Source organism: Amblyomma americanum, chromosome 1 (genome assembly GCF_052857255.1).
Source record: "Amblyomma americanum isolate KBUSLIRL-KWMA chromosome 1, ASM5285725v1, whole genome shotgun sequence".
Taxonomy (NCBI): domain Eukaryota; kingdom Metazoa; phylum Arthropoda; class Arachnida; order Ixodida; family Ixodidae; genus Amblyomma; species Amblyomma americanum.
In genome coordinates this window covers 375595400-375623269 of record NC_135497.1, presented here as the reverse complement: position 1 = coordinate 375623269, position 27870 = coordinate 375595400, and the positions used below count along the sequence as shown (strand labels likewise).

Genomic DNA, 27870 nt, shown 5'->3' with positions numbered 1-27870 from the left:
CCATTTCTTTTTCACTCCCTCATGGCGAGCTTAAGCGTCCACGGATGTGCCAGTTACTGCACCCTTTCCACAAAAACCACCATTTTCCTTATGTAAGCTAAGAAACTGCGAGGCGATCAGAAATTAAGCCACTCAGCGGCGCCAATTTTGACGTTTTCGCACAGCAAAAACACTCCAAGCATCAACAATAAATTTCGGCACCATAACCGGTCACCGAGAAAGCGCAATCCTCACCTCAGAAGCAAGCGTTGGAACACGCATGTACGAAATGGGTACCGACCGTAGAAGACGTGCAGGAAGACCCCCCCACCCCCCTCCTTCTTTGGGCACCATCAAAGAAAACCGGATGCTGACCAAGGTATTACTGTATTCGTTTACCTATAGAGGAGAGTTGGAACGGCTGCCTTCCCCACTTTAGAGGAATCAGTCGTCGGCCAAGGCAGTAATTAATACCTCTGCTCCTGCCAGCAATGAAGGCAAACTTTTTAAAAGAAGACAATGCACCCAGTGGCCCTTGCATGCCCCACTGGTTCTTCGGTTGTGAAACGTCCCCTCAAAGGGGAAGCCCTTTTCACTGCTTTCAGATGCTTCATCGGCTAGGCGCTGGATGCTCATTTACAAGTCAGGGCTATAAATGGCCCAAGTGTATTTCACCCTAAAGCTCAGTGCACTTGCATGGCTAGATTGTCATACATGCTCGCACCAGACACTGCTGCCTTTTGGGCACCGCACCTGGCCAGGCGGCACTTACACTACACAAAAAACGAGGTAGGGCTTCAAAAAGCAGCAGGGTCAGATTCCACTGCCCCATGCATAAGAGGCAGATGCTTTTCTAGCAATGCCTGACATTACAACCAAAGCAAGAAGAGACTGAAGTGTTGAGCCCACATTTATTGGTGATGACCCAAATGTACACGTGGTGGCACCATCCTTGGAATTCAGGGTTACTGAAAGGAAAAAAAAAAAAAGTTAATCTCCTGCAATGAAATCCTAGCTGCAATGCCTAAGTATGTGACAAGTTTTTACAATACTGCAAGTGCACATCTACAAGGCACACTTTCGGTTATACTACACCCAAGCTAGTGGGCTTTAACACGTTCACTGCGTCGTGGGTCACATTGCTTGCGCGTTCCTGCTGTGCAGCATGCACAGTAGGAACACCCATGCCCAGCACCCAGCATGCACACCCATGCCAGGTTGCTACTGCCATCTGTTGTCAGTTCCAATAAGTTGACTTCACCTGATGCTCACTGGTGGGTGGGTCACTGTGCACCCATGAAAACCTAAGGGTGGCCCACTGGTGAGCCACGATGCACAGGGATTAAAGCCCCAAAAACCACTGCCGCAGTGAACATGTTAACCAAAGCAGCTGCATTCCACAAGTGTGTGGCATCCTCGCATCCCACTTTACCTAGCACGATAACCACTATATGCAGGAGGAGGACACAAAATTTGGCATAACTATAGCCACGTAACCTACAATGTTGTGGATAAATACTAATCAAGATTTTCAGATAAGCCTATACAGCCTGTGAGCTAAATATCAATTCATATCAATAACAAACAAAGCTTGTCAATTTGTCGTCCAAAATTGACAGATGCTGACAAAGAGCAACTGTTCTGTTTGGCATCTTTTGCTCATTGGCTCTGTCCAATTTTGTTTGCCACAATGAAATCGCAAGAAAAAAGCGAGCAAAGTTCACGCAACTGTTCACAATTTGCCAATAGAAGCAAATGAAGTTTTGAATGCCCCTAACTTCCCTCAAAGTACCCTTGACAGACAATTCATGCAAAGCACACCTGAACTGCTATGCTCACTTTTTCAATATAGCCGTTGAATGCTACATTTTTCGGAAGTCATTTCAAATCCGAAGCTTTGCAGCTCTAAAGTCAACCAAGTAAGGGTATGTGCAGTGTAGAGCATGAATGGTCACTTTCTGCTCTGCTCTGCAATCAAAACTTCCTGCAGAGTTATTTCCTTAACAAGGACAGTCCATAGAATGACCCCTTCTACACTAGAAATGCACAGGGGGTGTTCTACGCACAGCCTATTTTGCAACAAAACTTGCACCACTTGAAAATATTGCTAGTCTACAGAACTGTTGGGCTGCCAGGATAAGGTATGAATGTGCCATCAATTATGTGCAGTCATCTGTTTGCATATCCCTGGTTGCTCCACATGCGATACCACCGAGGTAAAGAGACTCGGAAAAAGAGCTCAGGATTTGCTCTGCATTACCACTTACATGCAAGCTGCTTAGTATCCCTTTCTTTTTAGGGGCTGGGCAAATGGGAAATGAAGACAGCAGAACTTTAGCTTAGTCATCACATCATATTGTTTTCCTCTGCTGTTCAGTAATACTTATATCCTACCAGCAATGGACACGGTTTTTATGGAGCACTGATGGTGAATAAAGGAATCTCACTTGTCCTGCCTGCTACATTGCCGTGTCGAAGGGTCTTGTGATCTCTATCATAAAAGTGTATCAGTTTCAAGTGCACCCAACGTGACGTCTTTCCGTGCCTGAAGAGTGGGAAGCTTTTCATTTCCATAAAAAGTAGGACTAAGTGACTCGCATCAGCTGCCAGCTTTGTGCTCCTCATCTAGGCAGACAAACAAAATTGTTGACTATTTTTTATAATTCTCATTTCACCGCTTTCATTTTGTGTGATGCCCACATTTAGACCAATGAAAACACACAGCTCTGAAAAAAATTACTGCATTTCTCTTCCTATCATCCTGCCAGTTAAAGGGTTAATGGCATACACTTTTACTGAAGTGACAAATAAAAAAAGAGCGCGTGCTTTTGCACTGACAAAGAGACAGCAGCAGCGTCTGCTGCACCATAGATGCTGCTGCCCATGGTGCAAGGCTGATGGGGGGCCCGGGGGCATCTTGCACTGGACTGCATCTCTGTCTTCGCTGCTATTGTTGCCTAAGAAAACAAACTCCATTCTAGCTTCTTGTAATACTTGTAGAGCAGCACGAAGTGTGCACTGTGGTGCATATTCAGCATGACCAGCAGCCACATAGCACAATCTGGTATCTGTGACACAATGTCGTGACGTTCATGAAAGTACAAGTCTGGCTCAAATACAATAGTAACGCTTGCAAACATTATGCGGGAATAGTGAATTGCGATTTTCCCAACAGGATTCTTGCAACGAAGCAATTTCTGCCAAGTTCACAAATTTTTCAAACCGTGATTATCTGGACCATTTTTCATTCAGGTCCCACCGAGACGAAAAATCTGTCAGCGTCTGTACGTGCAACAGGAAGAATCAAGGCTAATAAAAGTAAAAACCTCAGAACTAATTTCTAATATGAAAATTGCATTTCTTCCCCCCAAGTCTTCCATTACCTGCACATCACAGCCCCCTTTGATGTCATCATCTGGCATCAAGCATAAACTATCTGATGCAGCACAGTTACTCAAATCCTTAGCAATATTTGTTTAGTTTTTTCACACCCAAAATGCACATTCTGGCATTCCCTATGCTGCCATGTTTATAACAGGGACGTCAAGCTGTTCCCGGCATCATTTCCCATGCCTTATCACATAATTTTTAGACAGAAGTGAAATAAAAAACTAATAAATTTTAGTGTAAATTTAAACGACAACTGCAGCGTTTTTTCTACCTCTCCCAATTTTCCTGAAACTTGCATGGTATTTTCTCGGCAGTTTTATTTGTCCTTTGCGCCGAATTTCATAGCAGGGCGATGTTTTGTTGCTGTGTAAACAAATTTTAAGATTTCTCATTGTGGCCTCAAGCAGAGAGATTTCTATGGGCAACATCGTGCGTGTGATGTCACTGGACGCACAGCCATAGATGTTCGCTCTGCATTTGCTGAAGTGAAAAATTCAAGCTGATGTGTCGCTCCAAACCATCGGTCAGTCCAGTGCCAGATATCCGGAGGATCTTGATCTTAAAGGGAAGCTGAAACGGTTTTCAAATTGCATGAAACGCTGTGGTTGGGAAGAAGGGACTTTGAAAATCATGTGTGTAAATTTTTTCTCGATTCTGTTCGCAAAATGAGGCGCAATCACTTGTTAAAAACCCGCCTCCGAACACGCCCTCTTCGCTTCCGGAAGCGCCGAATGTGGGGACAGAACTGGCGGAAGTGACGCCATTTACGGGTAGCCTGCGGTCGTCCTGCTTTGCTTGCTGCTTTTCAGCCCGCACTTTGGTGAACGACGGATCCATAGTTTGCAAAACGCTGTTCTCAAGCCAGCCGAACCAACGCGCTACGCAGCAACACAGTCGGTGCTGGCCGGAGATGCCCGTGGATAACGTCACGACGATCCCGGCCATTCGCGGCGTTTGCTCGGCGCCCTGAGACGCTGGTGCCAGTTTTCTTCCAAAAACCAGCTTTTTGCGTTTATTTCCACCCCTTTCGAATGCGATATTCTTTTTCAGCGGAGTAAAAACTATAAAATGCCGCATGGAACTAAATTTTTTCGAAAAGTGCTTCAGCTTCCCTTTAAAGGGGCCATGACAGCCTATTTTCACGCATACCCTGCTTATCGCATATAATTCTCAACTTGTTAAATGAAATTCCTCCAAATTTCAGTTCATTCTGTGTGGTAAATATTTTTAAAATGAATTTTTTCCATTTCTTCTGCAAACTGCCTGCCGGTCTGGCAACCTCTGATCGCTGACGTCAGGGGGTCATACCCGCTTCGCGTCTGCTGTGCGCTGTTGAGGTGCTTGCATGCACACCGTAGACGGCGGTCGCTCGAAAAGTTTTTTTTTTCAGCTTATCGAAATAAAATGCATTTTCAGTGTTTTCTTTTCGGAAGCCGTCAGCTTAGTACGCGACCTGAGTATCCTTAAGAATGCGGACCTGCTCGTGGCACCCCTTTTAAGATTTTTGAGGAAACAGAAATCGATGGACTCCTGCTTCATTATTTACACTCATAAACATGTTATTTTTATGTTATGAGTGTGGTTTCTTTTGAGCAGTCAAGTGATCCCGTATCTGAAAAGCGGCACGTGCCATGCATGCCTTCGCCGATGTGCGCCGTGAAAGCCGCGGCGTTTGGTAGCTGGCTACCAATTTCTTGTCCGCTATTCATCGGCTCGATAAGCTAAAATTATCACAAGGTGGCACTAGAGTAACCTTGAGGCACAAAAGGAGCAGAGAAAAGTGCTGAATGAGATGACTTCCCCGCTGCATGTGTGCATTTGTAAGTCTAACATACATTCCCTTCGGCTCGTAGAACCCTTTTGCAGGAACCAAACCGCTTGCAAAACCCTACGCGACTCGAATGCTTTCACTGCCCACACCGATGAATAGTCGCCACCGTCTAAATGAGAGCTTGAAAATAATAGTACATCATTTAACGTTTACTGTGCGTGCGCATTGTGGCCAAAGATGCGACGACCACGACAACTGTAGCCCCGCGCTGGGGTTGTTTACATAGCTGTGCGCAAACAGTACTGCTCGTTTGCTTGGTATAAAACACAAGGTGGGGTCTCCTTATATTAAATATTACGTAGTTTTGCTCACAAATTGTGGTTTTACTCATTTACACACTATGATAACACTGCAGTAAGCGCCGCTGGTGCTATATCACCTGCTTAGGAAATGCTTCGCGTAGGACCGGCGCTTCCCGCTAATTGTATCTGCTTCCTCTTACGTCATCAGTATTTGATTTTAAAGTGCTTTATCTAAAAATTCGTTGTCCACAGTCGACACTGACGGCTGCTGCCGGCTGCCTTCAGCACATGCTGTGCTGACCGGGTCACATATCAGCACTTCCTCCTTATTGTACTCGCGCCCTGCGATGTAGGCAGTCGTTGCTTTGAAGGCACTGTCCCCAAAACTACGCTCGACAGCTATTTTCAGGCGCTAAATCTTGCGAATTCGCTCTCCGCAATCGCCGAAATCGCACAGATGTATCCTGCGTACTCGCCACGAAAGGAGCCAGCGGTCCACCGTCGGCCAAAATTCCAGCATCTGGCAGGAGTTCCCCACTGATTAGTAAGAAAGTGCGAAGATATGAAATGCAGCCGCTCGTTTCGCTTTTTTCGATAAGGATAAGGCACACAAGTGCAGTTTTTCGGGCCATCTATTCACCAGGCGTGAAGCTTTCGCTCAGCCGCACAAGCCCAGGCGACGGCGACAAGATGAGCAGCACTGTCGTGCGGCGTTTTCTGGCCGTGTCACTCAATTGCCTCGCCAATAGGTTCTATGCGCAGGCAGCGAATGAAAATGCATCTTCGCTGGTGCACACACATCGCGTATGTCGCCGTGGCTAGCATCAGGTACAATAAGTTTTAAAATTCTTAAGTTTATAAAATGTCATACCAACTAGTCCCCCACCACACACTGCCAGTTCCCACTAAGTTCACTCTTTACACTACTGCGATACAGGGTCGTTGGTCATGCTGGCTTCGTCGTCAGTCTAGCTTGACAAGACCAGTGCATCAGCGATGGCATTTGCATACCGACCAGCCAACCGGCTGCCGTCCTATTGGTTTAGTGTAACCAGACCCTATACCTATACCGAAGAATAACTGTGTTACTATTAACGCTTAAGCGGCACCAGTCACTCATATATGGGGGACAACTGCTACTTCGATCGCCCGCGTAAGTACAGAGGACAAGAGACCTCGCTGCACAAATTGCAGCAACGAGAGCAGACGACGTTGCACCGTGTATACCCTGGTGACGTCACGATAGCATTCCATATGGCGGTCGCTGCCAGTGGGAGGAGTTTCCAGTTCTCAATTTCGATCGCATTTTTTGGAATATGGAGCGCGTCTAGGGCAGCCAAATTTAGGAAACTGAATCATAAGCTCTTGTATTAGTTACTGAAACACAAAACTGCAATATGAAGAACGACCATTTCATGGCCCCTTTAACTTAGAATCGTGTCAAGTTAGCTAGTAAACTGATCTAGCAACCTGTTATACATTATGCAGTTCGTGCCGGTCGTCGGGTGTGCGTTCTGCGCCATCCACACTTTCAATGTATTATGTAATTTTTAAGAATTCACAGACTGAGCTGATTTGTCATAACAATGTGTGCTGCAGCACAAAAAAGGGACGCATAATCGAGGCTAAGATGTAGTCTGGAAAAATTTTACGGAGAAATACCGGTCCCGTGAAGGGCTACACCCCGTCAAAACCGCCGGAAAAAAGTGTGGCCCTTACATGAGTATACACGGCACCTGCCTTTTGGTTTGAAAACCATCGTTGGAAGCTTTCACAGCAGAACGATAGATGGCACAACCATCGGGGCGCCGCTAGGGTGCTGGAACAAGTACTAACCAGCCTTTCCTGCCGCGACTGCTTCGAGGAACGACGTTTTAGTGTTTTAGCCCTCATTTTGCACGCCGCTTGCTGTGAGCTTGTGTCCGCAAGATGTGTTCGCGTGGGAAATACTGCGCCAAGACGGTGAAGGAGAAAGTGGCGATTTTACGAGAGGTGGACGAACGGAAGGCCAGCAAAGTGGAAATCGCGAAAAAGCACGGGATTCCACCAAGCACGTTGTCGACCTACGTCCGAAATAGGAAGGCCATCGAGGATGCCTACGAAGGCGAAGATTTCGCCAGCAACAGAAAAAGGCTCCGATTAGACAAGTATCCAGAAATTGAGACCACTGTGATCACGTGGGTGAAGGAAAAAAAGACGAGGACGACGACGAGGAGCAAGAGCCCGTGCATCCGTCCGCGGCAGAAGTTATGGGAGCGCTGAATGTCGCGCGCCTTTTCTTCAGCTTTGAAGAGGGGGAAGAAGACTCCCTGCGTCGCATTCGCACGCTAGAAGACCGAGTGACTACGGTAGCCCTCAGAGGGAAGAAGCAGAAGATGATAACAGATTGTTTTGCTAAATAAATGTTTTTCGTGCCCTCCGGGCATCAAAGGCGTCCATTTTTGCTCACTTTCATTAGTTAGAATTTTGGTTAATTCCAACTGGCCTGGCGACCCCGTGGAATTCGAATTAACGAGCTTTTACTGTAATATGCTAGCAGCTTCCGCAACGTCACTGCCAAAACCCCACCCCCCCCACCCCAATGCTTTTTTCCTTCCTTTTCCTTTTCTTCCTTCGACTGCTTGTTTGTGTTTTGCGAGCTTAGCGAGTAGGCCTAGTCGTGCTCGTGCTGCGGAGACGCGAAAACTATGTTCTGTCGCTACTGTGGCTCGCATTTGATTGAATCGGCTTCAGGACGCTGTTTCCGGAACTTTTATTTTTTGCGTGCAATGTGGCAGCGAGGAGGCACTCAATGAGTCAGTGTGACAACTTCCCGACGACTGCGCCGTGTATGCTGCTTAGCCAAGCGTACCAACTCACAATGGATAAGGAATCGATGTTGTCGTCGGCCTCGAGAGTTCCGATGGAGCGAGACAAGTATGCCACAATGTCGATGGCAAAGAAAGCGGTAATCATCAAGCTCGTCAAAGGTGGCCGATCACAGGCCGACATCGCGGAAGAGTTCAAAATTTCCAAACAGGATCTTTCGGACTACATGAAAAACAAGCAGAAGATTTTGGACGTGGCGGAAAAGTCAACTGGGTGTCGTCAGAAGAATGTAAGCCAAGGCACATATCCAAAGCTCGGGGAGGACCTCCTTGTATGGCTGAAGTCAACAGTGGCCAGCAAAATTCCAGTCTCCGCAAAATTCCAGTCTCCGGTGCCCTCCACAAACAGAAAGCCAAGACGATGGCGCTTCAGATGAACATTGAAGGTTTTAAGGTCAGCAACGGCTGGCTGAGAAATTTCAAAAAGCGTGCTGATCTTAGTTTTAAGAAATTGTGCGGCGAAAGTGCAGCAGTTGACCTGAGCGTCGTTGCGGAGTACCGCTGTGATAAGCTGCAGTCGCTCTTACGGGGGTACTCGCCAGACGACACTTTCAATTGCGACGAGACCAGACTTTTTTTTAAGCTTTTGCCAGAGAAGACTCTTGCCTTTGCTGGTGACCCTTGCCATGGTGGAAAACACAGTAAGGAGCGAGTTACTGTTTTGGTCGGCAGCAATATGTCGGGGACAGAAAAACTGCAAATGCTCGTGATCGGCAAGTCGGAAGCATCGAGGTGTTTTAAAGGCATAAAGTCCCTGCCTGTCTTGTACGAGGCGAACAAGAAGGCATGGATAACGTTGCAGTTTTTTTAAAGCTATGTGCGCAAACTTGATCGTAAATTTGATCTAGAAGGCCGCAGTTTTGTTGTTCGTTGACAACTTCGCAGCATACGGGCACATAAACAACTTGAAGCCTGTGCGAGTCGAGTTCTTGCCACCGAACACGACAAGTATCCTACAACCGATGGACCAAGGCGTGATACGCAGCCTGAAGGGGAGCTATCGGTCACGCTTTCGCGTGGTATTGTGCCTCGACAGTGGAAAAGTGTACTCTGTCGATTTGCTTGGAGCACTTAGCATGCTCGCCAATGCGTGGAAGTCTGTGCCACCCACAACACTGCGCAACTGCTTCCGCCACGCGGGATTTGTGTTGAATGACGAGTCGGCCGTCTTGGACGAGGATAGTGTCGTCGAGCAGCTGTCTGGCAGTGAGCAGCTCATCAACGACCTTCGCACTGCAGGCGTAGAGATTCCCTCGACCGTCTCGTTTTCAGAGTTAATGGACGTGGACAGAGAATTGGAACTGTGAGCCGGGCTCACGGATGCAGAAATAATTCGTCAAGTGCTTGCAGAGTCCGAGAGCGACGACGACTCTCCTGCAGCAGCGCAGCCTACGCAGGGTCAGCTGATGCAAGCGGTCGCAACTCTTTTGTCGGCTTACAGCGACACGACTCTCACCAAAATTCAGGCGGACCTGCTTGCACGCAAGCGAAGCATGGTTCAGAAGACCATTAATCACTTTTTCCAGCCTCTAACTCAATAGCAACCAATAAATTGAGTTTTTTTGGGGCTTGGTTGGTTTCATTCAAATCTCAGGCCGTGGTTGTAATTTGGGATGGCGGACGGGAACACTGCGCCCATTTCCATTGTGTTCAGCTGTAGAGATGATGAAAGCGGCCTGGCAGGAGGTGACGGCCACTGGCACTCAAGTGGAACTGCTTCCGCAAGGTCGGCTTCGTCGACACAGCGTCTGATGCCGAGCCTGATGCTTCGGAAGATGACCACCCCGGCAGCGATTTGTGACAGCGCGTTGTCGACTCCGACATGGGGGGTCATGACATTGGTTGGAATGATTTTAGTATTTTTGTCGATGACAACACTGACACCACGGAACCATACACTGACGAGGGCATCGTTTGTGAAGTGCGGGATGACAGTGACGCGGAGGAATTGGATGAGGATGAAACTTCGAAGCCAGCACCCATAAACGCGCCTGTAGCAATGGGCTAAATAAAGAGCCTCAGACAACATGTCTATGCCAAGGGCCTCGGCGAAGAGCACGCTTCTGCTTTAAATAAACTGGAAACCTCCCTCATCGGATCTGCGCTGCTGCAAAAACAGACGTCCATCACGGACTTTTTTTTTTGTGTTTTGACAAGCAACTATCTTTAAAGCTGTGGCCCACTTACTACAAACTTTGGGATATAACGAACGGATGCCGTGTAACGCTCATGTTCGTACGTATAAGCGGGCTCGACTGTACACAGATGGGCGGCGATATGCTTGTTTTGTTGTAAGAAACATATTTAAACCCAGCTTCGCATAGCGAAAATTTCATTGAAGCGGAAACACGCCCTAGAAATGATTTGCTGTGATGAGAAATTTGTCCCATTACTTCTATGGCAAGCTGACGGACAACTGGAAATATTGCATTGAAGCGACATTCGTAGTAGCGGGGTTCGACTGTACTGAAATTCTTCACAAAACCAGTGTACAAAAATTTGGAGGTCTGACAGAGCCAAAATTCGTAGGTTAGCACTGTCAAGCCACCTGCAGCATCCTGATAAGCTGCCCAGCACAGCTTGAACAAATGTGGAAAAAGCAACAGCTGGCTGGCACCACTTTCATCACTATGCGAAGTGGCCACGAGGTATAGCCAGGTTTCAAAGCAGAGTTCCACAATGCTTATGATCAAAGAGCTCTGAAAATTAACAGCACCAAGAGAACTTGGCAACTGTGTAACCCCAGATCATGCAACCATCGCGGACAGCACGTGGCAACAAAGCAAAGCAGGAAGCACTCTTTCAGGAATGTGTGTGTGTGTGTGAGCATGTGAGGATCCCAGGGATGACCCCAACCCAGCCATCACCAAGATAGAAGATAGTGCAGCAACAGTTCAAGAACAAAGAGGGACAGAAGGCAGCAGACACCTTGAAAGCGCCGCACCAGCCAAAGCCATTGAGAGCAGAGCAAAGCAAGAGCCGAGAACCCATTAGCGCTGCAAGACAAACAAGCAAGAGAAAATTGTCAGAAAAGCACATCCAATGCACTGTTTTCAAAGTAGACCCAGCTCCTTCATAACACAAGTGCCGGCGTTCTCCAGGCTGACTACAGGACACAAGATTTGTGCCCTTCTTCATGTGCACAATGCCAAACATGCACTGCAACACCCATTAAAGAGTTCCCAAAAAATTAACCACTTGATTACAAGGGAGCTGGTTTATTTCATCACCACGCATCAAAAGACACATATGCTGCCTGTGCCTAAATGGCAATTTACATCTAGGCAGTGCTACAACAAATGCTTATCAAAATTAATACCTAGTTGCTAGCACCTCGAGATAACAGTAAATGTCAGGAGAGAAACTGTGCTAAAGCAGAGAGGCTAGTATACTTCAAGAAGCAATTGTAATTGTTGTAATTGCAACGATACGCCATTTATGACACTGAGAAAGGTAAAAACCATGCAAGGAGGAAGCCTGATACAGTGGAACCTTGACTTGTAGAAACTATACTCTGCACTGATCTAATCTCATTTGGAGAGTCAATGTTGATTCGGTAGCACTCATGGCCACCACAGAAACCACCTTTGTGCCTGGCACTTGTGCCCAGTTTCCCGCCAAGTTCCTTCATATGCTTCCCGCAACAAGCGTTCTGGCAAGCATGCGAATACACACTGGCAAACCATTTGTTTGAATTCCAAGGAGAACCAAAATACTAGTGCAGTTGACAGTAAATAAAGCACTTTATGGCAGGGGTGATGTTCCCATTAGGCTGGCCATAAGACTCTGCAAACACCCCTAAGATACAATACAGTCAAAACTCAATTTAACGAAACCCGATATCCTGATTCCTCTTCAGACGCCCATAGGGTCCAATGCTTTGACTGACTCGAAATAACAAAACCAATTTTGTCATCTGTCCCAGTTTAACAAACCTTTTCTCGAAAAACGAGTGTGAAAAAGTGTTAATTTTTGGTTTATTTTGTAAACAGAGAAAGCTCCAAAATTTACTGACGCAAGCCAACGGCCACATCGCGGAGCGCCTTCGTCCCACTTTTACCAATCAGCACGGCGCAAAACGACACAGCCAATCTAGAGGGTATTGAGTGCTCTTCGCGAGTGTGCGGCCGTGAAAATGAGATAATTTTGAGTGGAGTTGACCAGATGGCGGCAGGGGTAAAAAGGTTTCTTTTGCAGATATTACCCCGCGCTTTCACCCTTCTTTCTCTTTCCGTTTTTCTTTGCGAATGTTGTGCAGTTTGCCAAGCTCAGCTTGTTAGGCCTACAGCCCCTAGTCAGTCAGTCTAGCCTTGCTACTCGTGGACGCGGACGTGGTGTGTGCAAGCAAGTGTGCCGCTAACTCTACTGACTAGAGTTGGCTTCGATACGCTAGGAACTGCCGAGGCTGCACCGGACTGCATGAGCGCTGTGCACCAGCAAGAAGATGCCTGAGGGTACCTACGCCCAGTGGATGAAGTGCCCATAGAAATAAGTTTCATCGACTACATGAGCGCAGACGCAAACGCAGTCACGGCGAAAGTTTTGGATGACTCCGGTCCCTTGCGGCTTGTAGGAGGGGGAGGTGGCCGAAGATGCTGACGACAACACTGAAGATCACGAACACTGTGATCACGAAGCTCCCGTGCCGACACCGGGTCAAGTGATGGGTGCCCTTGACCTGCTGCGGCAGTTTGCCGGAACACACGAGGGGACCGAAGACGCACTGGACGCACTTCAGACTTATGAGAAATCCGTGCGGCCATTGCTTACTAAGTGCACGCAAGCAAAGATTAGACTTTTTGCTGGTAAATAATCTGTAGTCGCCTGGGGCCCTTGTGCAAATAATTGTTTTCATACGCGCTGGCAGTGTCAGTCATTTCCACGGGCTGCAGTTTCATTTTCGGCGTATTTACGCTTCATAAATATGATGCCACAGTAGCTTTCTTGATGCTGCTGCACCATATAATCAATTGTATTGAATTAAGTGACCGAGAAATGCATCACTCGATTTAATAAAATTCCCGATTTAACAAAATTATTTGCGGCTCCCCTCAACTTCGTTAAATCAAGTTTTAACTGTACATAATGGAAATCGGCGCAGTCATGTGACAGGGGTTAAATCGGTTTCTGTGTCTACACAAGGCGGTGTGAAGATATATCCTCCCCATTGAACATGCGTCAGTCTAATAACAAATGTAAGCTGGCCAAAGACTCTGCGAACATCTCCCTCAAGATATAATACATAATGGAAATCGGCGCAGTCATGTTACAGGGGTTAAATGGGTTTCTGTGTATACACAAGGCAATGTGAAGATATATCCTCACCACTGAACATGCGCCAGTCTAATAACGGCAAATGCGAGAGAAACACTGGCTGTAGGCATGCCCACTTATTGTAAATGTACCCCAACTGCTAGCCTGCAAAGCAATTACCGTATAAACGCGTGTAATGGCCGCACCTAAACTTTCCATAACCCACGTGGGAATAGGATTCGAAATGCATGCGCCGTGGCCTCCGCGATCACCCCCGGCTGTGAGCAACGGCGTGCTTGATTGCAGACGCGACATATCAGCACAGGAGCTTCCAGGTGCCGCCCACGGATGGTGCCCGAGGCCACGGCTCATCATCGTCGTCAGCTTTTTCCTCCACAGCTATCTCCCACTATCCATGTCAGCATCAGTATCACAAGCTCCACCTTTTTGTGGCTGTCAAAAAGTGTCAAAGGCACGGTAGTTGTGGCAGCGTGTTAGTTCACTGTAGTTGTGGCTTTCACGTGCTGCCGCCGAGCATTGCAGTTTTAGCATGATGGGCAAGCACCTATATAGCCACACGGCTGGGAGTTTGCTGTCGAACACAGCAAGCGTGCCGACTGCGTTGGACGACGTGGACAGCGCGTATCTCCGCTGCGACTCCGACCGCGCAAGAATTGACGCCACGGAGCCTGGAAATGAATTGACGTCGCTGCAATACGTAGTGGATGCCCAGCAATCGAGCGTGGACGCTGCAACGACAAAAAATTGTGCCTCGCCGGCTTCGCTGGGCGGCGACTACGGTCGCGTGAGGATTGACACGCCAGTCGTGACGAGCAGTGAAGTGCAACGAGCGAGTGCCCGCGAGAAAGCTGCGCTTCGACAGATTGACTCAACGCCAGCAACAAAAAGGAAGCTAGAGTGTTTCAAGACCAGTAGAGAGGGAGCATCACCTCTTTCAGCTGCTAATTACGTCATTCTAGATCTCACCGCTTTGAATGTGCTTCTGAGTCTTGTGGCGTGTAAAACTTGCCGTGGGTGTGTGGAGGTAGTGCGGGGTGATCGAGATTATGGCCACGCTACGAAGCTGATACTGGTGTGCAAAAACTGTGGCGAAGTTTCGTCCGTGTGGAGCTCTCAGAGGGTTGACAGCGCGAAACGTTGCAACCCCTTCGAGGTAAACATTCTCGCGGGCCGCGCAATGCTGTCAACTGGTAACGGCCAAACGGCCATAAACGACATATTTTCGGCCATGCTGTTGTCTGGGCGAGCTATGCACAAGAAAACTTTTCAGTGTCACCTGAAAACTGCCCTACAGCCCACTGCCAGGCGAGCAGCAGAAACCGCAATGAAGCAGTGCGCGCGTGAAGTGGTGACGCTGTTTGAAGAGTTGTGCTTTGGCCACAGAAATAATATTGCCGTATGCTTCGACGGGACATGGATGACGTGGGGCCACTCGTCGCATATCAGCGTCAGAGCTGTGATAGAGCTATTCACTGGCTATGTGTTGGACTACGTCGTCCTAAGTAATTTTTGCTTAGGTTGTGAACTCTGTCCGAAACCTGACGCAGAGGAATACGGAGACTGGAAGGAAAAGCACCAGGTCAGATGTCAGAAAAACACTGACTGTAAATTGGGTCAAATAGAGGTTGAGGCAGGTCTCATTTTATTTCAGAGATCTACTGAGCACCACAACCTCCGCTACACGACTGTCCTCTGCGATGGAGATAGTCGTACATTTGATGCCATAGACCAGGCGCAATTTTATGGGTTTATCCCAGTCGAGAAAGAAGATCGCGTCAACCACGTTAAAAAAAGAATGGGAACAGCTCTTCGCAACCTCGTCCAAAAGCATAAAACCAAAGATGGCCGAGGCTTAGGAGGTAAGGGCCGACTAACGGGTGATTTGATTTCCAAATTGAGTACGTATTATGGTCGTGCTCTAAGTCGCGTGAAGACAACATAAACAAGATGAAAAGGGCAGTCATGGCCACATACCGCCATGTGACATCTACGGATGATCACTCTGACCACTCGTTGTGCCCAACTGGCAGGGATTCATGGTGCCGGCATAATGCCACTGTTGCAAAAGGAGATCCAGCACCCAAGCACAGCTACAATTTACCACAGGATGTAGCTCGTGCACTGCTGCCAGTTTATGAGCGGCTCTCCGAAACAAAACTGCTGGAAAAGTGTTTCCGTGGTAAAACACAAAACTCCAATGAGAGTTTTCATTCGGTCCTCTGGAATCTGGTGCCAAAAGAGCGTCACTCCTCACTGTTTGCGGTCGAAGGAGCTGTCGCTGAGGCAGTGCTTCGCTTCAATACAGGGTGCCAGAATGCAGCTGCCACAATACTAGGCGAGCTAAAAACAAATATTCCAAGAACAGGCCTCAAGAGGGCTACGGAGAAAGATGTGCGTCCAAGTCGGAAATGTGACAAGAAACATGAAAGATCAAATGCGTTGAAGAAGGGTGTGAAGCGAAAGCACCGGGACTCAATGCACCCAGATTATGCTCCTGGGGCATACTGATTGCATTTTTTCTAGCTTCTTTTAAAGTTTTGTGTGAATAAATAATCTGTAAAACGTTTTTCTTCCGTTTTCTCAAAACTATTTTTGACCGTGTTGCAGGTTTGGAGGTGCGATATCTCTGGTTCTACTTATGCTATTGCTATAATTCTTTTTGCACCAGAGACGTAAACTCATATAGAGTGCAAAATTATAAATAAATATGTGGTACTTCATGAGAAAACTTTTTAAAAATTACACGTTTTCTTGAGTGTCCAGATGGCTTTCTGGTCTCTAAACTTTGACAAGCTCTAACTTCGCATAAAATTGGACCAGGACATTCAAACTTGATTTTTGCACTCCCTGAGTGTTGTAGATTAATTTGATAGGTCAATTTTGATTGTAACACCTGTAGTTTTACAAGTAGCTCACCTACAAACAAAGAAGATAAAGTGCTCAATATTTTCAATACTTATAGCAAATCTATATGCATATTTGAAATCAGCACAAAAAACTACATAAACAGTGCTACTTTCATCAAAATCTGCTGGTAAATAAAAAAAATTGTCTTAAGACCAGGGTCCCCCCCTTAAAAGCATAGTTTATGAAAGCAATGAAATGCTGTTTCACAGAAGCCATCAGGGCACAAAAAGCACAGGAACCTGACAAGTTCAACCCGAGAGAAGCAAAAAGCCAATGAGCCCAACACTAGCTGCAGCTGTAAATTGCCAGAAAGTGCAAGAAATGTCATGCAGCATGCAAAAATGTTCAAGCTTACCTTCTTCCCACTGGATGCCCCAACCTTGGCCTTCTTTACTCCTCGAACCTTCTTCATACGGTTCTTTCTCTCCTTTCGCTGCTTGCGACCTGTTCTGCCTTTCTCGCCAAGCCCATTCTGCACACAAACAGCACTCATGTCAAAAAAGTATGTTTTTTACTTCAAACTGCACTAAAAGCCACAGCAAATCCTGAATTCACAATACCAGAGAATTAAATCCCAAATATTAACACCACTAAAACCAATACAATTTAAACTTTATGCTGGTTAGTACATTAACTTGCTTCATGGTGCACCTCATTTATTACGAAGCACTACACCAACTAACCTCTCATAAGCTTCCATCAATGAAAACACCACAGGATACAGGAAAAATCTAGACACATTAACGTAACATACAAATAAATAGTGGAAGTTGATGGCAGCATTTGAGTTAATTAGTGCTTTGTCACCACTGACATTTCAAAATTATGTCAATCCAAGAACGGACAAAGCAACTCAATAGGGGAGTGCTACACCTTCAAAGTTAACACCCCTGTTCATTTCCCAGAATCAGAATTTTAGAGACAGTCTCCAAATCTGCTGTTATTTGATGCTGCGGACCTCAAATATCTCCAGCGGAAATTCCCAGGATTCGTCAGCTTTTGAAGGCTAGTGCAGCAGCAAGCACACATAAGAACTCACATTGTTCATGCCCTAACAAGCTACTTCACTTACAGGAACAGTAACTGACTTATGACTTATCGACTAAATTTTTTTTTTCCAGCAAATGAAACCTTTCCCAACTAAACAAATACCCACCCGTGGCACTCAGAAACACAGCAGAACAATTTAGAACCTAATTTTTTCCATATAATAGCCTCGCTTTCTCATGGTAGATGGCATCTGCAAACCCTGACATTGGGGACAAAATACAGTCAGTGCAGTGACTGCAACTCTATAGACATGGCTGCCGCATTGCCTAGGTGGCGTGCAATGGCAACAACGAAAGTGACATTAACAGAGATGCACAGGTTTTACTAAAACTATAACTGAGAGCACTAAGCTTATTTTAAAGCTACTACCAACAAAATAATAGAGGTGACATCTATCAGATGCCAGCAAACGCTTTTGCCGGCAGCAGCGTCCGTGCAAGCATAGCGGCAATGTTGGTTAGATGATTTCTGCGAAAACATTTAAAAGATGATCAAGCAAAGTCAGATAATACTAGCAGCTGTAATTTATAGAAAGAGTGAAAGTAGGCTGTCTTAAGAAGATACTATCAACAAAAATGGCTGACGCTGTAGCAAAGCCACGAAATGCAGCAATTTATTACAGAAGTCTGTCACATTAGCCACAACGTGAACACAGAGTGGTGCTACCATCCACTTAGACCAGACTTTCTTTGCCGATTTAACATATAAACTCCTGCCTAAACTGAGATTTCTGCCCTTGTTATTGGCACTGTGTGGCGAGATCTACTAAAATATGCCAACAGTTTTATACTTGTCTCAGGCTGTCAGCACTGCCAGACCAGCCAACAGGGCACATCTGCCGATGTGCACATGGAGCGGCATCTGGATCCACAGCGACTGTCTCGAGACAACTCTCAAAGCAAAGTGCATTTTGAGCAATTTTGAAGGAAGAGACTGGCATTCTTTGAGAACAGCTAGTGTTGCCAACAGTAGTACTACACACAACGTCTTCAGAAGCCACAGGCCTGGCACGGCACCGGAACAAAGCAGCGAGTGCTATGACCAAGACCCCTAGCTTCCCTCAATGCGGAAAAAAATTGCAAATTTTAGCATTTTCCACAGAAATGTTTGTTAGCAGTAATTCTTTTTGACGTGTTCGTAGACATCAGTGGGAAAAATAGATAATGGGAATGTGATTCATCAAATCGTTCGAGCTGTCTTGCAATGCAGAATCTAGTAACAAACGAAGGTCTGCTGATGCCTTGCCATGATGCCCCCTAACCACACAAGTGTAAGCTTGCACATCAAGCACTGCGGTTTCGGCAGCAACGCGCTTATACGCATCTGTGGGATGAGTCACAGTGCTGGTGCCTGTCGAGAGCAAGACTGGCATATTTCCACATATATAACCAGTTTTTTTTTTATATATCATCAGCCTCAGAAAGCGCCTCATGTTACACTTGGAACGAAATTTAATATAATAGTGCACTGTTCTTCCGCTGTTCTTTCAGATACCCACAGCAAGCTCAAGAAAAAAAAAAAAATCAGGCCTGAGGAAATCAAAGGCACAGCAAAGCAAGCTAACCCATCATGCTTGTAAACCTACCAGTAAAAACCGGAATATAGGTCGAACTTTTTTTCAAAAAACCACGTCGAAAAGTAGACCACAGTCTTATATACCGGTCATTGGTGGTAAACTACGGAAGTCTTGGAACAATGGCCAACTGAAGTCAACAGCCTCCATCTCCATCGCCATCAGCAGCAGCGTGGCGTGGAGACGTTGCGGCACCTCCATTTTGCGTTTCCGTTGTTGCAAACCTATTTTGGTTAAAGGCTTTTTCCCATTTTGTTTCAAAATGAGCGGAACCCGACAGCAATTCACCGTCGCATTCAAGAAAAACGCGACTGGGTACGTGGAAGCTCATGGCAACCTGGCGGCACAGTGCAAATTTGGAGTATCTGAAAAAAGCAATCGGTACTGGCGGAGGCAGAAGCTGCGTATTACAACTTCGTGGAAGCTCATGGCAACCTGGCGGCACAGTGCAAATTTGGAGTATCTGAAAAAAGCAATCGGTACTGGCGGAGGCAGAAGCTGCGTATTACAACTTGCAGCAACCAGAAGGAAACATCATTCCGTGGGCGGACCGCAGCGTATCCAGAATTGGAAGGAAAGGTTGCGGAGTTCGTCCGCAAGCTGCGTGCAAGATCGCTGCCTGTGACTGCCAAATGCATCCGTGTGAAAGCGGTAGAGATCACGGCACGGAGTGGCGAAAAGAGCGAGAGTAAGCGCATGTGTACACATGCGCGTACCTCGTTTGTTTTCGCCGCTCGATGCCGTAATGATAAGGTGCTGACAAATATGCAGGTCGATGGGCGCGCGATACTGTTAAAAAAATTGGCCGGGTGTACGTATGAGCAGCATTTAAATGAATAAATACTGTCACCATTGTGCAACCAGTTGAGCCGCAATTGTTTCAAGGTAAGGGTGACTTTCAGTACTTTTTCTACTGAAGATTTTTTCCATCTTTAGAATTGGTTAGCTGGGGGGTCGCCCTATATTCCGGTACCACCTATAGTCCGGTTTTTACGGTAGCTATCCAAGGTGAAGTGCGCGGTCACTTCTGTGCAAAAGGCCGCATGCATTAACACACACTGGAACTTTCCCATGAAATACTGCTTTCTTTGCGCTTCAACTAATTGAGAACAAATTTTCCACGCAGAAAACAACAGGCCTTAGCTATGATAGGCACATATTCTCCAAGTGGACAGGTAAAAACCATGGCAAATGGGGAGCACTACAGAGCAAAATGGCCCTACCAGACTGGTCAATCCACTTTGCTTGCACTTGACTCGCAACCACTGCAAACCATTGCTGTGCTAACTTAACGGTGCTAGATGAAAATATACCTGCAGCCTACATACAGGTATGACACAACTATCCATGTCATGCTGCCAAACACTCCTTTCTGAATTCTAGATGCCAAAATCAGAATAACAAGTTTTCACAAAACGTGTGGTATGTACCACTGACTGCTTGATAATGCTGTGAAAGCATCAGGAGCCTTGTGTACCACTGCAATCTGTTTACTACAGCAAACCAGGTATCTGCAACTTATGGCTTTGAGAATCTGCTGAACAGACCTGATGATGGGACTAAAGCATGCTCTGCTCTGCAGCCATGAAATTCTAGGGGCCAGTCCAGTCATTCAGACTATCCTTCCATAACATACGGCAACTGGCTAAAGCATGAGCATTTGCAGTTCTACTGAAAGGAGACATGAGACACCACTGACTACCTTGCTTGAATAGGAATCATTCATGCAAATCTGGCACTGAGCACCCTCCCACTGCAAAATATACTCCCATCAGTGTTCCCTTGATGAACATGATACAACTGCTGCAACCCTTTCCACTGCACCACAAGGTGAACACACCTCAGGAAGGGCAAAGGTTACACAGTGCAGGCCCAGGCCTGCCGATTTGCTTCTGCTCAAACTGTATACTAAACGCACGACTCTAGTAATTTTTGAACCGCGACCTAAAGTCGGCAACTAATGATTGGATCCGCACAGAGGCAGCCTTTGCCTAGGACACACGCAGAAAAAAAAATCCATACCCTGCACAGCCTGTATTTGGGCTCGAACTTCTTGGCATAGTCCAGGGTGTCGTAGATGAGGGCAAAGCCGGAGGTCTTGCCACCTCCAAACTGGGTGCGGAAACCAAAGCAGAAGACCACGTCAGGTGTCGTGTTGTACATGGCGCTGAGCTTCTCCCGCACCTCCGTCTTGGAGACTGTGCCACGGTTGGGATGGATGATATCAACCACCTAGCAAATACAGAACATGGCATTTGGATTAGAAAACAGCAGCAAACAGCCCCTTTGCAAGGGTGCAAAAAGGGTCACTTTCACACCACATGGAGAGGGTAACAGTCGGGGCCCACCAGTCATTCATGCCATCGTGCACAGAGGAAGTACTGTAGACTCATTTCTGGCTCATGACTAGTCCAGCTTGTGTCTTCCCGCACCCTGTGTCCGGCTTGAAGTGAGTAGGGCTAGTCCTAAGCATTTTCTTACTTTGAGGACAGGTGGCAACATGGGTACTAAATTAGCAGACAGCCACTTGCATTGCAGCAACCTCACATCTTTTCTAGTTTTAAAATGAAATACTGAAAGTGCACTTACATTCAAGACCAGAGTAAACCGCAAAAGAAACAACGGACCAAAGGAGAGACAAACTGAACTAAGCTCACATGTAACATTTTATTGAAAAACGATGCCTACTAAACAAATTAAAACTGCTGTGCAAGAAAAAATTGCACAGCCTTGAAGATTGCATGCCACTAACACTCCATGCATTACAAGCAACATAGTTCCACATACCAGAAGCACTGGCAAAGAGTCTATTAAGCAACAACATAAAATGTGCACACTACACAGGTTCACAAAGTACGCAGGTCACCCGATACAGCGAGCTGTCAGGTGGGTCCCTATTTGAGTCTCACACGCACTACACGCATCCATAGTTGTAAACAAAGGTTTGTAATTAGTAAGCAAAAAAAAAAAACACTAATGATCACAATACTGCCATTTATTCTTCACATTACGTGCAAGAATGCAGTCTGAACTCTGCACTTTACGAGCCCAAGGGTGTGCTAGTGGCAGCTCTTCAATGCACTGACATCGCATAGTATACGGGCCTCAAGAATTTCGCCTCCATCGAAATTGGACCGTCCCGGCGGTCGAATTTCGATGGAGGCGAAATTCGAGAGGCCCGTGTACTGTGCGATGTCAGTGCCCATCGAAATTTCCAGAGCCCTTCGCTACTGCGTCCCTCATAGCCTGAGTCGCTTTGGGACAAAAACCCAATAAACCAATCAATCTATATGAAACTTCCATCAAGCTTTGGAAACAGGCTTGGTGTCTAGCAGCACTGGGTCAATTGTGAATGAAATCTGTCACACAGCAAAGCCAGACCTACACCGACTTCAATGTCTGTTGACTGGATCGTGGTCACAAGTGCCCATGTGACAGCAGTGTGAAACTAAAGAGAATGAACCTAGACTGAGAAATCTAAAGATGAAAAAGTTGCCAAGAAATGCAATCAAGACAGACCTTCGATACAAATGCTTTGCATGTAGAGCCTTTGTCAAGTGTACAGAGCTCAAGGGGCTTGTAGGCCATGCTGTGCGGCTCATTATTCATGCCAGTGTTCCAAATCACTTGGAAGATGAGAGGAACTCTTGTAATTGCCCCTCTAAAGGTCAGGACTTGCATGGATGGTACAAGAGCCCCACTCCATGGGTTAAGGCTCCTTCACACTTGGGCATTCGGCAGCGAGAGCAAGCGAAATTCGTGGCCGCCGAAATGCTGCCTCGTTCACACTTCCCGGCCACCACGTCGCCGCCCGTCGTCTGCTCACGGCGTGCACAGATATGGCAAGGGTTAATCGATGCTGTCTACGTACCATAACCGTATGCACGATTACGTACGCTAAATGTAGCTACTTTGCCGGACATTACCACAATTTCTAACATTCTCGCTTTTAAAACAGACGCAGCAATATGGATGGATAAGACTGAACCCTTTAAATCGGGCGGTGGTTCAAGCCACCTAGCCATGACTTGTCAAATTTTACTCTGGTCTTGATTTTAGCCACCAATCAGATAACCTTCGCTTGGTTACTTCTACCCGCTTAAAATTAATTCCTTCACTGTCCTAAAACCCCAATGGTTTACATAAACCAACCCCGCTGCTTTATTTAGCCTACTGGTGCTATCGTTTTGATATGTTAAACCCCACAATTTACAATTTTACTTCATTATTAGTTTAGCCTAGTGGCACTACCTGGCTGTTAAGAGGGGAACAATTGTTTAAAAACGACACTCCTAAGCCTAAAAGGGGCAAAATCGTCTCTAAATAAAAAATTAAGCAAATTTATCACTCGCATGTTTCCTTATAGGCGAGATGAGATGAAGCGAAAGATCGGTGCCCCATTTATGGCCATTGAACGCGCTGAAAAAAGCAGTAACAACAATGAATCCAGTCCAAAGCGAGGCGTCCTGCATTGAAGGACGCCGCCATGTTTGTCAACTTCCTACTTGCTGTTCTATTGGCCGACGAGACTCTGCGGAAATTTTTTTGGCGCCAGAAATCAGTCCTGGACCGATCGGGCTTTCCGCTGGTTATTTTGCCACAATCTCTGCCGCGGCGGCGGATTCCGCTCTCTCTTGCCGCCGAATGCCCAAGTGTGAACGCACCATCAGAAGCAAACTGCCCCCGGGGCTTTCAACTACAGATGTGCACTAAAAGGTTTCCGGGCTTTTCAAAAGGCAGCCTGAACTACAAGCACACTAACTCAGCCTTCACCAAGGTGAACATCAGACGCCCATGTTCAGCAAAACAGTGGTAAAGGCCGAGATGTGTGCCTGTGCCATGGAAGATGATGATAATTATGGGTTTTTATAGCGCCATGCCACAAGGTGTTTTCGACTTCTCAAGGTGGGGTCACAGGCCGATTTCCCAAGCATTCACCCTACAAAAGCCGAGCACCAGACCAGGGGAATGCTTGTACCCACTGTATCACCGGTGGGTACCCGGCGGCACAGGGTATCGAACGCCGCACCTCCCGCATGCGAGGTGGATGCTTAACCACTCGGCCACCGCTGCGGTGAGTGCCATGGAAGACAAAAGTAATAATACAGTCGCCGACCGATTTTTCGGACTCGAAGGGACCCGAAAAATGGTCCGAATAATCGAACAGTCCGAAAAATCCATGAAGTACAAAAACAGTTTATTGAGATGAAATCGGCTTAAAAATGTCACTGATTTTAACTAGCAGCAAATTTCTCTTGATGGCGACGATTTCCCCTTGTATTTGCGCCAAGGTTGTGCTTTCACTGTACACGCTAGACAGCAAGATCACCGCATTTAGTTGGAATACTTCCCACGCTTCTTTGACGGACCCGGCGGGGCCATGTTGTCCACAACCCAAGTGTGCACCACACCGCTCGTTAAACACACGCAAAGATAAAGCACTTTTCTTTCAAAGCGGCGGAACCGCCGAACGCAATCACAAAACGGCGAGCAGATGTAACTTCGCAAAGACTGAGTGCCACTCGGTCAACGCAGTCAGAGAAACCCAAGTGACGAAACGGCGAATGGCGAACGTATGAGACCTGCCGCGGTGGCTCAGTGGTTAGGGTGCTCGGCTACTGATCCGGAGTACCCGGGTTGGAACCCAACCGCGGTGGGTGCATTTCGATGAAGGCGAAACGCAAAGGCGCCCGTGTGCTGCGTGATGTCAGTGCACGTTAAGGATCCTCAGGTGGTCGAAATTATTGTGGAGCCCTCCATTACGGTACATCTTTTTTTTCCGTTCTTCTCTCAGTCCCTCCTTTATCCTTTCCTACCGAGATGCGAGATAGCTCAACGTATGGGACAAGCGTATGGGCATTTTCAACGTATGGGACAAGCGATAACTGCCCGCGACAATGTCAGTGACAAAAGCAAGTTGGCGGCAATGACAATCCGGCTGTCACCTCGAAGTGTCAGAGATAGCAGGGACCTCTACTGGCAACAATGAGGCACCGTAAGTGTCAAGCCAAGCCAACTGCAGCATAAATCCACCTCAATCCAAGATGGCACCTTTTTCGCCGTCGCAAAGCCGATCAGATGGCCGATTTTGGCCCGCAGGCGACTGAAATTAGTCCGAAAAATCGAACTTTCGGACTTTTTATGTCCGAAATATCCGTCTTTATATGTATGCGCTTCTATGGGGGGGCCGACGGTGCCTCATCGAGGTCCGAAATATCCTACAAGTCCGAATTACCCGTCGGCTACTGTATACTATTTCTTCCCACTCGAAATCCACAAAGCTCACAATGAAACACCAGTGCACAACACGCAAATTCAACACTGCACCCAAAAATTAAATAAACTGTAAATTGAGGGGTTTAATATACCAAAGCAACACATGGGCCACGAAGGACACCACAGTGGAGGTCTCCAGATTAATTTACACTACCTAGGGTTCTCCAACGTGCACTGCCATCGCAAGGCACATAGGCACCTATTGTGTTTTGCCTCCATCAAAGCACAACTGCCACGGCCTGGTCTGAACCAAAGTATTCCCATTTGGTAGCAGCACTAACCACTGAGCCACCGCCGCAGGTTCCCAAAAAACGAGTCACAGCAGTATTTCACACAACATGACGATTGCCTTTGCACATTACATCCCATCAGTACTTAGCTATAGATGGCTTGCTAAAGCACCAACGGCCGTCAAGCGGGATACCAGGAACAAATTAAAAGCCTGTTTGTCAGATCCTTGCTTCACTTGGATTATCATTTGCCTTTGCTGTAATTGTACTGCACTAGGCCTGCCACTGAAGTAGAAATCAGTATAATTTGATAGAACTCAGAATGCAGCAGCTAGCACTCCTCAAAGGAGGCCATCCAGCCAATGCTCTAAACAGATTGTCATGACAGTTAATCCTTTAGAGTGATATTGGAGATGACTGGCAGGTGGCTCCATGAAATGTAATTAACCACTAATGTCACGAGAACCAGCCAATGCCATTGGCTGGGGGGCCTCCTTTGATGGGTGCTAGACAGTGTTTTATCCAATTGTAGACTGGGGTGACAAGATGCACATGCTACCAACCCAATAAGGCATCAAGTTGACACCTACATTCTGACTATCCCCGTAATGTGTTGTTCAAATATCCCAAATTGAAGAAACAGAGCTTTAGAGGGGCAGGTCAGGCCACACACAGTGCCTGCACCATGAATATACACTATCACTCTAACAAGAAAGAACAAAACGGGGGCTTCAGAAAGAAATTACAAGCACTATGCGGTAAGTGCTGCACATCTTCACTTACATTCGTTTCAAGAGAAATGCATGAGTTTGACAAAGACACTTCTGCATTTCAACTGTAGTGATACACTTACAACTGAGTCTTCCTGCTGGAAAGCAAAATGGAAGAATATTAATTACGCTAAGAAAAAGCTGGCATTCAAACTCTCGCTAGTAATGCACACCTTCGAAAGAATGGCGCGTCCCGGTCTTCTGCTTACACGTCACAAACATTTAACGCTCGAAAGCACGGAAAAAAAAACTACTTGCACTGCTTGGTAATGCACCGTATCACCATTATCCAAGCTACCATGAAATCAACACCAGAAATGCGCCTGGTCTCATCCCGGCTCTACAAGCTTATACAAATCGATCTAACGCGATTCGCGTTCAAAACACGAAAACTGTGAATGCCGAGTCTGTTCAGTCTAAAATCATTAAACCGCCATAACTCCAATCTCATCAACACATTTTTCGTAAGTTCAGCACCCATTGCAAGCCTGACATACACTGAACAACTTTAATGCAAGTCAGCAGCAGCAGTGATGAACGAGCAAACACTACCCGGTCATCACGGCGGTACACCACACGTGCAACTGGTCGAGTTACAGGCTAATCGCATAATCGTACAAAGCCAGCGAGTATCTGCCACTTCAGAAGCCTACTAAACACTACCAAAAAGCAACAGTTTCATTCTTACCATTTGTTTTCTGCACAACAGACGGTTAGTCATGTATTTGCGGGTGCGCACTGTAACTGAAGAGTCCGCCTGAAACAAAAAGAAAGCGATGGGCCCAATCACCGGCGTCATAACCATGCTCTCAGTTAAAGGCACATCACAACGAACAAGCTCAAAAATATTGTTACCCTATCATGCAAAAATTACACACTGCAGTAGCCAGCTAAGGCTTTACTTTTAAACATGCATACTCACGGTGAACCCTCGCCGCATACTACACAGCGGCACAGCATCAGTGTACCACGGACAACAAACGCGCGAAAAATTGCACTAATCAGACTTCTGTTATGTAATACATATTTACAACAACACACGTACTTGTCGCATTGCCATCCACGACTAATTTATCAATTCTCATAATGTAAAATTGAAGATTAAACCAGATTTTCACAGCACAGCGTACATACCATTTTCTCCTCAACTAGGAACAACACCGGAAAAGGCTGTTGCCAACTGCGGCAGGACGGATAAACGGAAGCTCAAGGAGACGTTAGCCACGGTGGCGCTGGTGGTCAAGATGGAAGTTAGCGTCATTGAGAAGAATCAAGTCAATGCTTGGTATGAACTTGTGCAAAAATTGAGAAAACAGGAAGTTAATAATAACCTACAGTTTTTATTATTTCGAAAAAAAAATTGTCGCACTGAATTTAAAAATTTTACAAACAATTTCGATGCCATATTCCTGCTTTTCGAGGCGAGCGCAAGTGAAACTACCGGAAGTGCCGGAAGTTTGGCGGCTTGTTCAGAAAGTCGG

The 27870-nt window shown here is 46.6% G+C and overlaps 1 protein-coding gene across 3 annotated transcripts; it reads right to left on the bottom strand.

Moving 5' to 3' along the window:
• Nucleotides 1–876: 876 nt before the first annotated feature.
• On the bottom strand, nt 877–27621 carry RpS24 (ribosomal protein S24). Of its 3 annotated transcripts, XM_077650131.1 has the most exons (7): nt 27524–27621; nt 27078–27146; nt 26473–26487; nt 21136–21345; nt 16846–16962; nt 11238–11305; nt 877–947 (listed from the first exon to the last, which is right to left on the bottom strand). In XM_077650131.1, the coding sequence occupies exons 1-6, from the start codon at nt 27524–27526 to the stop codon at nt 11300–11302; spliced, it is 420 nt and encodes a 139-aa protein (XP_077506257.1). In that variant the 5' UTR covers nt 27527–27621; the 3' UTR covers nt 877–947; nt 11238–11299. The 3 variants fall into 3 exon arrangements, with proteins under 3 accessions (XP_077506257.1, XP_077506258.1, XP_077506259.1); XM_077650132.1 differs by lacking the exon at nt 11238–11305; XM_077650133.1 differs by lacking the exon at nt 26473–26487.
• Between the last annotated feature and the right edge of the window lie 249 nt (nt 27622–27870).

What these genes read in the sequence shown, in the direction of transcription:
- RpS24 (XM_077650131.1), bottom strand. An exon ending in CCAAATACAGGCTGTGCAGG is followed by an intron (nt 16,963 to 21,135) that starts GTATGGATTTTT and finishes GTTTGTGTGCAG; the next exon opens with AATGGGCTTGGCGAGAAAGG.